Source organism: Silene latifolia, chromosome X (genome assembly GCF_048544455.1).
Source record: "Silene latifolia isolate original U9 population chromosome X, ASM4854445v1, whole genome shotgun sequence".
NCBI lineage: Eukaryota > Viridiplantae > Streptophyta > Magnoliopsida > Caryophyllales > Caryophyllaceae > Silene > Silene latifolia.
The window spans coordinates 18,330,232-18,343,632 of record NC_133537.1 but is presented as its reverse complement, the minus strand read 5'-3'; the positions used below and the strand labels follow the sequence as shown (position 1 = coordinate 18,343,632).

The 13,401-nt window shown below is 37.2% G+C and overlaps 1 protein-coding gene across 1 annotated transcript; it reads left to right on the top strand.

The window, feature by feature from the left end:
* The first annotated feature begins 8,716 nt into the window (after window positions 1-8,716).
* LOC141623064 (laccase-11) lies at window positions 8,717-11,654 on the top strand. Its single transcript, XM_074439104.1, has 6 exons — window positions 8,717-8,945; window positions 9,226-9,377; window positions 9,484-9,728; window positions 9,885-10,013; window positions 10,174-11,100; window positions 11,256-11,654. The coding sequence occupies exons 1-6, from the start codon at window positions 8,835-8,837 to the stop codon at window positions 11,384-11,386; spliced, it is 1,695 nt and encodes a 564-aa protein (XP_074295205.1). The 5' UTR covers window positions 8,717-8,834; the 3' UTR covers window positions 11,387-11,654.
* Window positions 11,655-13,401: the final 1,747 nt, after the last annotated feature.

The following is a 13,401-nucleotide window of genomic DNA, read 5'->3' as shown; positions in this document are numbered from 1 at the left end:
ACGGACTGATTTATTCGTTCAGCTATCTCCTGCATTTCCACAGCATAATCCTTCATCCTTTGGCTTTGAAAGAATGATTGTGTGCATTGTGTAGCGACAAGGTCACTAGAATAGTTCATCCCTCCTGTTAACCTTTTGAGCGTCATGGCTGCATTTGCATACCATGAATAGAAGACAGTAGCATTCCTTTGCATCTTCAAGTAAAGCTCATGCACATCCTACATTAAAATACATATAATTGACAATTGTTCAGTCAAAAGTGTTCATTCAAAAGTATCATTTTAGCTTTGATAAGTGTAATTCTAAGGGCAACAAGTATTATTCTAACGGACTAAAGTGTAATTATAAGCTACAAAAGTAAAATTTTAACTTTAAAAAGTATAATTTTAAAGGACAAAAGTGTAATTGTAACATACAAAAGTATAATTTTAATTTTAAAAAGTATAATTTTAACTGACAACCTTGTAATTTAAGCAATTACTGATTAATATCGCAACTACAATTGTAGTGTAATTGTAGTGAAAGAAAGAGTAACTTTAAAACATGTAAATTAGCTTTGACAAATGAACAAATAACACTTACATCTACAGCCCGAGCTTTCAACTCCTCGTCATCATCAACACCAGATGGCAGTTCAATCTCGATGAACTTCTTCCTGTCGGAAGTTGAAGTCACTTGTAATGCCGAATCACTAACCACATTGCCGATGGCCAACACTTGGCTGTCATTAGGAACCCCGCCAATGCTTAACAGTTCCCTTTGAAGGCACCGAGGATACTTAACCAAGGACCAAGTTTGCCGACCCAAACGGTTCTTGTCAAGCTCACCATGTAGTCTGTCCGAAAACGTCTGCCGGTCCCAATGCTTAATGAGAGGCAGGCTGTGGCGACAACTCGTACCACGGAAATTGAATCGTTGAAAGTACGTAATCATTAAGAAGGGGATACACCCCAACAAGGTCTGTTTATTTTCACCAAGACGCCGCACCTTCACCAAATGTTCCAGCACATAAGTACACCAATCGTACTGCGCAATCGAGTCCACGTCTTCAACAGCTCTCAAAAGCTTGAAGTCAACCCCGCTGTATGACGTTGGAGTTAGGAATGATGACATGGCGAGCAGAACAAACAGCCTGCAGAATTGAGGACCTCCTTTTTTGTATTTTTTTTTTAAAATATCTTGGAAGACAATTCCTAAATTAATGCCTTCGTTCACCCCTTTTATGTTGTACGCTTTTCGCCATTTATCTTTCAATTGCTTGTTCTCCGGCGCTTGAGAATCCTTTTGGCGGCCCGTAGGTACTAGATCAACTGTTTTAGGACCAAGTGGTAACATAAAACAGTCATACACATCATGCTTGGTGACCATGAACTCCTTATCTTTAGCTGCCCGAAAAATATAGGATTCGTCACTGAATGCTTTGAGAAAATCTTTAACATAACCCATTGGATATGTTTTGAGCTTAAGCTCCAAAATACCACCGAAACCGATCTTCCGTACTGCATCTCGCTGGGCATCATTAAGCTTTTCAATGAGCTCAACAAGCTGCTTCGGCCGACACTTGACAGCCACCTTTGCTATTTTGTTCTTGGTTGGCTTGGCCTCAACGTGATCTGGGGTCTGCGGAAGAAAAAAGTAACAGTAATTAAAAACGTGACATATAGACCTTACACCACACAAAATACAAATAACAGTAATTTTAAGTTTTTCAACCTGCTCAACAAGCTGCTTCTTCAACTTGACAGGCACCTTTGCTTTTTTGGACTTGCCTGATTTAACCTCATTTCCATCTGACATCTGTTAACATTACAAAAAATTAATTCTAGCAGACAAAAGAAAAATTCTAACAAAAAAAAGTGTAATTGTAGCAGCATAAAGTGTAATTTTTAATTCTAACAATATGAAGTGTAATTTTAGCAGACAAAAGTATAATTCTAACAAAATAAAATGTTATTTTAACAGACAAAAGTGTAATTTTAACAAAAAAAAAATGTAATTTTAGCAGACAAAAGTGTAATTCTAACAATATGAAGTGTAATTTTAACAGGCAACAGTGAAATTTTATAAAAACAAATGTGTAATTGTAGCAGTATAAAGTGTTATTTTAGCAACAAAAGTGTAATTCTAACAAAATCAAATGTTATTTTAAAAGACAAAAGTGTAATTTCAATAAAAAAAAGTGTAATTCTAGCAGACAAAAGTGTAATTCTAACAAAATAAAGTGTTATTTTAACAGGCAACAGTGTAATTTTAGCAAAAGAAGGTGAAATTACACCAGCATAAAATGTTCTTTTAGCAACAAAAGTGTAATTCTAACAAAATCAAATGTTATTTTAAAAGACAAAAGTGTAATTTCAACAAAAAAAAAGTGTAATTCTAGCAGACAAAAGTGTAATTCTAACAAAATAAAGTGTTATTTTAACAGGCAACAGTATAATTTTAGCAAAAGAAGGTGAAATTGTAACAGCATAAAGTGTTATTTTAGCAACAAAAGTGTAATTCTAACAAAATCAAATGTTATTTTAAAAGACACAAGTGTAATTTCAACAAAAAAAAGTGTAATTCTAGCAGACAAAAGTGTAATTCTAACAAAAAAAGTGTTATTTTAACAGGCAACAATGTAATTTTAGCAAAAGAAGGTGAAATTGGCAGCATAAAGTGTTATTTTAGCAACAAAAGTGTAATCTGAATGAATATGGATTTTAACAGAGAATGAGTAATTGTAATCAACAAAAGTGGGATTTTTCAAAAAAACTCTGTGTAATCTTAATGAATATGAACATATGTGCTAAAAACGTTTGTTGACAATATACAGTGATGAAAAATAAATGTCCTAAATGTGCTAAAAATAACTGCGTAATCAAAATGAAGAAACCAAAAACAAGATCAAATAGAACAAAGACAAAGAACAATGGTGACAAAATACAGTGATTAAATACACTGCAATTACATAACAATGACCAATAAATTATAAAAAAACGTCTAAATAAAAGAAGAGAACAAATAATAAAACTCTAAAAACCCAGAAAAAAATCATATAACTCTAAAAACCCCGAAAAAATTACCGTCTGAAGTGATCTGAAAGGACGACAATGGCAGTTTGCAAGTGAGCAAAGAAAATGGAGAAAAAAACGATAATAAGGTAACAAAAAAGCGATAAAATTGGGGGATTTTTAGAGCGGTTTAAATCTTAAGCGAGTTGAAATGAATGTGGTTTAATTTGGGGGAAATGTTTTGGGGGAAAATTAATTTTGAATAATAGAGAGATGGTAAGTGGGGGGAAGTTAGTAGGACGTGTGTGAGTGATGTTTTGATTGACAAGCTGCATGCATGCTAATACCCTATGAGTGGTAGGAGGAGAGAGGTAATTATTTTAGCCATTAGAATAATATTATTAGTTGCTTTTTACTTTTAATCTAAGCCATTCAATAACATGATCTAAGGGATGACAATAGAACTCATGGACTCAAATGTAAGACATGGACTTAGATGATCTTATTAATATATATATATATATATATATATATATATATATATATATATATATATATATATATATATATATATATATATATATATATATATATATATATATATATATATATATATATATATATATATATATATATATATATATATATATATATATATAGATTTAGGATCGGGTGAGAACGATCATTCGGTGAGAACGGTGAGAACAAACTAACTTAACTAAAATCTCACAGTTAACAGCCAAAATCAATAACAAAACCCGACACCTCACTGACTTGGTTATCCCAGCCCACACAATTCAATCAAACCAAAACACTCTCTTCCTTATCACCAGCTAACCCATTATCGGTCACCTCGCCGGAGCACAACGAAACTGTCTTTCCCCCTCTCTCATCAAACCATAAACACCCTCGTCTTCCCATTGTTACCCATTATCGCCGCTGCCCACGTCGATCAGTAGCAACGCCCCCGAACATCCCTGATGCAGGCACAACTCCGGCACCACCATTGAGCCGATTGATGGTTGTCTGATTACCGGAGTTTTCTGAGCGTAATTTAGATCGAACAGAGCTCGCCCTAATTATTGCGACTCTCAGCCCAACGACGACCTCCCTCCTTTTTCTTATCACCGCAGTCCGTATCCAACACTCGCGATTTGCCAACTGTACAGAAATATCCCATTTTTTAAATATACAGAAAATAAGAAGGTTTCGTTCATCGGAGAAATTAAAACTCAGTTGCTTTCTCCGTCCAACTATCATCGGTTCCATCACTATCGGGGCTAAACGAAATTAGTGTATCTAGTTTATTTATCAATGTATCTCAAACCAATTTTAATGTACCTAATAACTAATTTTGTGTATCTATGTTAGATACATTAAAATAGTGTCTAGATACATCAAAGATTAGTGTAGATACATCAATAATTTGTGTAGATTTCTGCCAATATTAAACAATGAATAATCTAATTTGGTTGTTGAAGGGGAAGGAGAAATCGAATGAAGCGGATTTGTTGGTGATGCTCAATGGCCTCGCCGGAGTTACGTCAGCATTATGATTGTTCGTCGGTGGCTTGCCATTTTACTGGCTGTCGTCAACGGCGGCAACAGTCGGATGAAGGTGAAACCAGATCTCGGTTTTGCAAATCACGAATGCTGGAATCGGTGGTGTTCAATTGTGTAGCCGGAGTTGCGACGTCATCGAGAATGTTCGACCTCGCTTACCTGGCTGGTTGTTGATGACGATGTCGACGACGGGTGATTGGTGGTGATGGGGAATGAGTGTTGTGAGAATATCGGATCTGTTTGTGTCGGAAGTGCGTTGGTGATAATGGTGTGTGGTGTTATCGGTGATGTCGGCCGGTGATGTTGACGGCGGTGGTGGCTGCCGGCGAAAAGGGTTAATCAGGTCATGGATGTGTGAAATTGAAACTTTGGAATGACGCTGAAGATGTTTGCTCTAATATTTTTAATTTAATACAGGCCCGTCACCCGTGATTGATAATAATTTTATGATTATGGTTCGTTCTCACCGTTCTCACCGAATGTTCGTTCTCACAAGATCGCACCTATATATATATATATATATATATATATATATATATATATATATATATATATATATGGTAAACAAAAGGAGACAAAGGAAGTAAATTATATGTAGAAGTCTCATCTGAGTTATGCTAGACATATGCATGAGGCTTGTCTGCATCCATCACAAGGTAAGATATCAGTTCAGAAATTTTAGGAGGTTTTAGTTTAAAAATTAATCTAGGGAAGCCAACGGTACCTCTCTCTCTAGAATTTTCTCCCCCTTCTCTCTAAACAAAAAACCCTAACTCAATACTCTTGATCCGGCGTCTCCTCTTTCCACACACTACTTCCCTTATCTCCCCCTAACCTTTCGCCAGAGATGGGTTCATCCCCTGAACTATCTCCGGCAAATCGTCAGTTCTCATTCCTTTCCTTTAATATGCCTTTCCATTGTCATCTCACTCCTTTTTAATTGCTTTTTCTGACATCTTATCGGCTCTTCTCAACTGACAGATTAGTTGTGATGGCTGCTTGTCTCGTTGATCTAGAAGACTTTCCGTCCATCCGATTCTTCGTCTTGTCTGCGTCGACCTAGCATGCAACCCTGGCCAGGGTGTGTTCACCCTCCCCCTCGCCCCTTCCCCCACCCCTGGTAAGGCTCTCTAGCTTTGTCCCTGTTTTAATCTGTTCTTGTCGATGGGTATAACTCATCTTGGTGGCGTTGTGGTGTTTTCTGATTATGGGTTTGACCGATTTGGTGTTCCCCTCCCCCTCGCCCTTTCCCCCCACCTATCGGTTCCGTCTCGTGTGTCTTATAGTGTGTCTGGTCAGATTACTTTGTTGGTAATAGTTGGTCTTGTTGCATGTAAGGTTGTGGTCTCGGGAGGCTTCTTTTGGTTCGTTTTTGTATGTGTCTTTATGTCAGCCCCACCAGTATCGGTGGTCTTGAAGTGGTCATTGGGTCCGTCGCTTTCATCGTTTGGAGTGAGCTCATGGATGGAGGGCGTCTCTCAGTATGTGAAGTGTCACAGTTGGGTTGTGTAGGGGTTTGGTAGTGGTGTTGGTTGGGTTGGATGTGGTGGTCTCTACTACAATCTTATGCTGTTTAAACATGGTTTATTTTGTTTTATGTTACTCCAAATAATTTTAGCCATCCCTTCAAGGATGTTTTGGGTGTCCTATCCCATTATCTTTGTGGTTTTGGCTATCGTCGTCCCTTCACATATATTTTGGGTGTCCTGTTCCATTATCCTTAGGGTTTTGGTCAGAGTTAATGTGAATCTAGTAAGAATAAATCTGATTTATAAGGGTATCTGCTTGGTTGTTCGCCTTGGTATTCGTTTTGTGCCTTGTGGTAGCTCTTGTAGGAATAATGGCCTTTCTAAATCCTTAATGGAAGATTTGTGTTCGGTTCGGGTTGGATCCGTCGGTAGACGGTGCTTTAAAGTAACTATGGACAGAAGATTGGTCGAGGGGAGTCCTTTGATGTAGTTTGTGTGCATGTTGGGTTTGTTGATCCGCCGTTCGTGTGATTGTAAAGTTCGTTTGTCCTGATGTAGGAGTTCATGCTCCATCGAAAGCAGCCTGTTGTTGTGTGTTATCCACCATTCATTTCTACGCTCTTGTGGCGTAAGTACACCATGCACTCGTCACTCCGCAACTCACATGTATCGGAGGCTTACAAGAGATGTTAATTAACTGCTTGCAAGACGTGGATAAGGAGACTCGCGCCCACTATTTCGTACTCCACCAACTTGATGTTACGACCCGACATTGTCTTTCGCTAGTGTTTAATATTTGTACCATAGTGACGTTTAATTACGAGTGTAATAAGGATGTAGTTTGTCCTAACATTATATAATTGCATCGTTTTTTACTGTTGCCAAAAAAAAAAAGAACTTAAAACATTAATTAGTTATAGGAGGAGAAAAATAGTGACTTGTTATTTATGAATGGAATTGAGCAATAAACATATAGAGATAATAGGAGTAGATAATAGAGTACCATTTTTTTATGAACTTTTATAAACCTTTTAGCACATTTCTTAGCTTTCTAATGCTGTATTTCACGCCTCAAACGAAGGTCTCAAGGTCGAGTTATGGCCAAAAAACTTAAGCACTGTCTCGCCCTCCGCGGGTTGAATTTTATACAAGAAAATAAATATTTTTGGCAATATAAATGATTCTTAATGACACGAAATGATGAACACAATAACAGTAATAACATAGAACTATCTTTGATCCCATTAGGTTCTATGTCATTAACTCGAGTTTCATTCAAAATTAACGAGTCGTTTTGAGTTGGATTGTTAGTTAAGAATTAACGAGTTTAAACTTGAAAAATGGATTGGACCTTGTTTACAGACCGAGTCAAGTTTTGACGATCTATAGCTACTAAATAGAATAACATTTGGGCCGATATGAGCCGAACCCACACGAACTTGTGAAATATTGGGCCTAACAACATTCTTATTTGCCAATATTTATAGAGAAATATTCCGTATAATTTATCAAATATTTCAAACTACCATATATTTTCTTTTTTTTATCACTTAATAGTTAATATTACACATTAATGATTGTATACTTTAACATGAAAATCTAAAAATCTATGCATTCGCACGAGATCTACAATAATTATCAGCTGTCATGATAAAGGTAAAGTAGCTAATCTTACATAGAGTAGGCTAAATACTGATATTCCTTAATGAACATGCAATTCGAATACTAAGTTACAAGCCTAATATCCCTTCTCCTTAACGGCAAAGTTGATTACACAAAAGGGACCAAAAATTGGGTAGGTTGAATTGGTCTACACTCTATAGGCTTTCAGTTTCACATACTCTGCCCACAATTTTATCCTTGTTCACATAAAACTTAAAGCCATGGCTTCATATCCTTAAGGAATTACTTCATCTTGGCTTCAAGTTTTCTTAGCCTCTAAACCTAACTAAAATAAATAAATCATAGTGTAACATCAACATCATATTCTAGTGTCTCAAGGGTTTTGCTATAGTAGGGTAAGAGGTCGTATTTACATAGCCGTAAAACCATTGTTGTTAATTCTCGATCCGGATCGTGGAATCTTACGATTTAAAAAGTGGTGACCGATTCCGATTTTACATAGGATCCTACTTTTGTAGGATCTTGCGATTCAACTTATCTCAATTTTTTCTAACGTAGAATCTTAAACTGATTCTACCATTCCACGATCCAGTCCTACACTGTAGTAACATTTTAATTTTTTCGATTAGTAGTGTTTTATATATGACTATAAGATAGAAAATTACTATAATAAAGAATGTTTTCTAATGATCATAAATAAAAATTGCATGGTTAATCACTACAAGATACGTGTTCAGTACCGACTGCATATAAATCAGTCGGTAAATTGTATCAAATCACAGCTACTTCATGATGAAAAAACGCATATAATTTAGTGAGTCATTTTTTAACTTTATTCCATTATAATCCAAAACAAAAAAAATTGGAGATCTTTGGCTCCATTAATAATGAAAATAAATAAATAGTAGACCATATTTAATAAAGTATTGGGTATTCTGAGCCTCAAAGTGAGCTAATCACACCTGGCGAGTCACTCTCGGTACGTTGTAGTTAAACCTGAATTCCCTCTTCTTGTATAAGTTTTACAACAAACTGAATGATATATTCTACCTTACTACATATCCATACGGAGTATATTCTTATAAATACCATTAATTTCATGTTTGGACCAAATCATTCTTATTTTTCTCATCTTTTTCATCTTATTAATCTCCGAGCGTCTTAATTAGCCTATAAGCTAAAAGAAATGGCGTCTCGTTCGATCGATAACTGTCTTGTTTATGCATTTCTCATTGTCATCTTCATTCCTGCATTGTTTCTCCAATCTGAAGCAGCTGTAAGGAAGTACCAATTCGACGTGAGTTGCTTAGACAAGCGTTGCGCATATATATAATCTTTCTCTTATTAGACCGCTAAGTACAATTAGATTTACGTGTGTTACGAGTAATGTGTTATATACTTGCATGTGTGAATGCACCATCTGATGGATTGACATTAGGCAAGTAACAAAAGACTATTTTAAAAATCTTACAAGGATGATATCATTTTTATATTTTTCGGTATTTAAAGAGTAGTAGGCCGACTAGTACCCCGTGTGTTAATTACGAGTAATGTGTTACTTTGCGACATTATTTCAGGTTCAAGTGAAGAATGTGAGCAGGTTATGTCATGCAAAGCCAATTGTGACAGTTAACGGAATGTATCCTGGACCCACCATATACGCCAGAGAAGGCGATAGAGTTTTAATTAATGTTACTAATCACGCTCAATATAATATGTCGATTCACTGGTACGACAACCTACGTTTCTTAGCTTCAACATACACCATCTTAGCGCGCTAAATCGCTAATTAAAACTAATTAGTGTTAATGTCGTTTGTGAATGAATTATTGCAGGCATGGACTGAAACAATATCGGAATGGTTGGGCTGACGGTCCAGCATACATAACCCAATGTCCGATCCAAACAGGGAACAGCTACTTATATGCCTTCAATGTGACCGGACAAAGAGGAACTCTATGGTGGCATGCTCATATTTCTTGGCTACGAGCTACCGTTTATGGCGCAATTGTTATTATGCCTAAACAAGGGACACCCTTTCCATTTCCACAACCTCACCAGGAAGCCAACCTAATCTTAGGTACAGTAACATACTCCGTAATAATATACTTGCCTTTCAAACCTACACAACGCGCACTTGGTAATAAAAAAGGTGGCGCCTCTGCCCGCCTGGTAACAAATTGATGAAAATATATATAAGCATGAAATTTATTTGGTTGGTGCATGATTAATGCAGGGGAATGGTGGAACTCTGATGTTGAAACTTTAGTTAACCAAGGAAATGCCCTTGGACTACCACCAAATATGTCAGATGCTCACACAATCAATGGAAAGCCTGGACCTTTGTTCCCATGCTCCGAGAAGCGTAAGCTATTGGATACGATTCCCTCCATTTCTTGCAATTAGCCTCACTTGAATAAATCGAGGGAGTATATATTTGTCACCCTAAGCAAAAATGAATAAATAGGTGATTACATAGCCACAATTTAATTAGGGTCTTATATTTCGATTTAATCTTTATTTAGATACATATGTTATGGAGGTGGAGCAAGGGAAGACATACCTCCTAAGGATCATCAACGCTGCCCTCAACGATGAACTATTCTTTGGTATAGCCAACCACACCTTGACAGTTGTCGAGATTGATGCTGTCTATGTCAAACCATTCGCGACAAAATCAATCCTCATTGCCCCCGGTCAAACCACCAACGTCTTAGTCCAAGCTGACCAACCTTCAGGCCGGTTCTTCATGTCTACAAGAGCCTTCAATGACGCGCCAGTTTCAGTAGATAACAAGACCGCCACTGCAATTTTCCAGTACAAAGGCATACCAAACAACATCATCCCAATTCTACCGCAACTTCCCTTACCAAATGATACATCTTTCGCGTTAAGTTATAATAACAAGCTTCGAAGCTTAAACACCCCTCAATTTCCGGCCAATGTACCTCTAAAAGTGGACAGGAAGTTGTTTATTACTGTTGGGTTGGGGACAAATCCATGCCCAACTTGCGTAAATCGAACCCGTCTTGCTGCCTCATTGAACAACATTACCTTTGTGATGCCACAAACTGCTTTGTTACAAGCACATTACTTCAATATATCAGGGGTGTTTAGGACCGACTTTCCTGATAAGCCTCCTACCCCGTTTAACTACACTGGGGCCCCACTGACAGCTAATTTGAGGACGGTCGTGCAGGGGACGCGGGTGAGCAAGATCAAGTTTAACTCGACGGTTGAGGTGGTTTTGCAGGACACAAATTTGTTGACAGTTGAGTCGCATCCATTTCACCTTCATGGATATAACTTCTTTGTGGTTGGAACTGGGGTTGGTAACTTTGACCCGGCTAAGGACCCGGCTAAGTTCAACTTAGTTGATCCACCTGAGAGGAATACTGTTGGTGTTCCTACGGGTGGTTGGACTGCTTTCCGATTTAGAGCTGATAACCCAGGTAACTTCTCAAATCATTTTATTTTTCAAAATACAGTCATAGGTCACATTGTGCCTGTGAGCGGGTGATACTGAAACTGAGTATGCATTACTCGATAACATTATTTTATCATTTCATTAGGGGGTATTGGTAAATGTTTGATTAACATGGTGTAGGTGTATGGTTCATGCACTGTCACTTGGAATTGCACACTGGATGGGGATTGAAAACAGCATTTCTGGTAGAAGATGGACCTGGGCCTCAGTACTCCGTCATGCCTCCACCTAAGGATCTCCCACGCTGTTAAGTTACGCATCGACTTTGCTAAATTGTTTTGTGTGAAATGTAAATTGGGGAGAAACAGTTGAATTGTGTATTACTTTGTTTTTTGATCAATTTTCCTGCTGCAAAAGTTGCAGAGGGGTTGGTTTGTGAGATTTGAGAGAACCTGAAAGAAAAGAGCAAAAAATGTGTGTATTATTTGTTGGAAATTGGAAATGTTTCACAGTTTTACATTATTGTAGTAATAAAATTTCAAGAACAATATCTATCTGAAGTTTTTTTCTGTCTAAAAAGAGCCACGAGGGTAAATTTCACGAACGCAAGTCATGAGTACCACTCCTAACCCCTCATGACTTTACCAGCTTTGCTAGCTGACACATGATATTAAGAAGTGATATTTTGAACAGATTGAACAGATTTACTGGAGAAACTTATCAAAATCAAATTGAATCGACTTCTGCTGAAGCTGATTTTGTACAACAGTTCATTTAAATGAGTTATCTCAACATTATTGCTAGGAGTGAGCGTTGTGATCGGATGTAACGACCCTACCTGATTTAGACTCGAAGTGTCCTAAATAGAGCGCACCTAAACCCAAACCTATAATGACCTGTATCGAGGTTGATCTGAATGACATTTTTTCAGGTTACCAGTAGATTTTGTTTTTCTAATAATGTATAGTGTTGTGCGGAAGCGCACTCACGTTCTTTCTTGACTCCTTCCCAACTGATAAGGGTCCACCGATCAACGATTCTAAGATGCTGCAAATGGTCTTTTGTCCCACAAGACCTATGACGCCTTTCATCCATTTAACCCTGGACCGGGTCTGCTCAAGGACTCACCCCGAGTTCCATGCCTTACAGTGTACAACTTCAAGTCTTGGGCCTGTTGATGCATCCTCGTGTCTAGCCCAAGTCGAACCTTGGGCTCTGATACCACTTGTTGTGCGGAAGCGTGAATATCCCGTGTTGGGCCTCTGCTGCATCTGTGTCCACTGTCCATAATAGTACGATATTGTCCGCTTTGAGCCAAGCCCTCACGGATTTACTCTTGGACTCCTTCCCAAAAGGCCTCGTACTGTTATATTTCCTGGATACTTATAAAGATGATCTTCCATCTTTATTCTACCAATGTGGGACAAGGGTTTGCACCCTAACATATAGGTTGGTTTATTGTATGATTAATGTGGATATTCTTTCATTCAAAAAGCGGAATATCCGAATCAGTTGCTTGGATACAACTCAATGAACTCATACAAGCAGATTTTGTTTTTCTTTGTCACAAGTGGAAATATAGGTCAATTCAGGGTTACCTAATTCGCTCGTCCCCCTCCGAATTGCGAATTAATTCGAACGAATTAATTCGCAATTCATTTTCATCTTAATTCGTCCCAATTCACGAATTATTCGCTGAGATGAGCGAATTATATGATTATGCTAAAAACCAAAAAAAATCAGGAAAAATTGAAGTATAGACAAGATACCTGGTTATTTTGAAGTTTGAACTTTGAAGCCAAGCACAATGATTTGATTCACTATTGTAGATTTGTAGATTTAGTTTTAATTTGATTTTGATTTCTGACAGGAAGATGATTTTTTTTAGCTTTGTTGATATAAAAGGATAATTCTTTTGCGAATTGGATTCGACGAATTACCGAATTTTAAAATAATGTAATTCGCCAGCGAATTGAATTCGCTAAATTGAGCGAATCGCGAATTAGAATTAAGAAAGCGAAATGAACGAATTGCGAATCTGGTAACCCCGGGTCAATTTATTGTCCACAAATCAATATTGTCCTTAACTCAAAAAAAAAAAATATTGTCATTTTTCCGGTCTAGGTAACATAGCCCGACATAAAGAAACTAGAAAATAAGTTATTTCAACGAAAAAAAATAAACAAGCAAAATGATCTAAGAAATCCAGTAAATGAATATTATAATAATTTTGTTCCACATGAATTCTTGCACAACACGGTTTTATTGCAAAATCAACCCATAATTTACACTTCCAAAATTTTAGTAAGAAAACTTCTTCTTCATA

Bases quoted from the DNA above. Each gene is read 5' to 3' on its own strand.
- LOC141623064 (XM_074439104.1), top strand. From the start codon at position 8,835: ATGGCGTCTCGTTCGATCGATAACTGTCTTGTTTATGCATTTCTCATT. The intron at 9,378-9,483 runs GTACGACAACCT...GAATTATTGCAG, and splicing joins TATAATATGTCGATTCACTG to GCATGGACTGAAACAATATC. The intron at 9,729-9,884 runs GTACAGTAACAT...TGATTAATGCAG, and splicing joins GGAAGCCAACCTAATCTTAG to GGGAATGGTGGAACTCTGAT.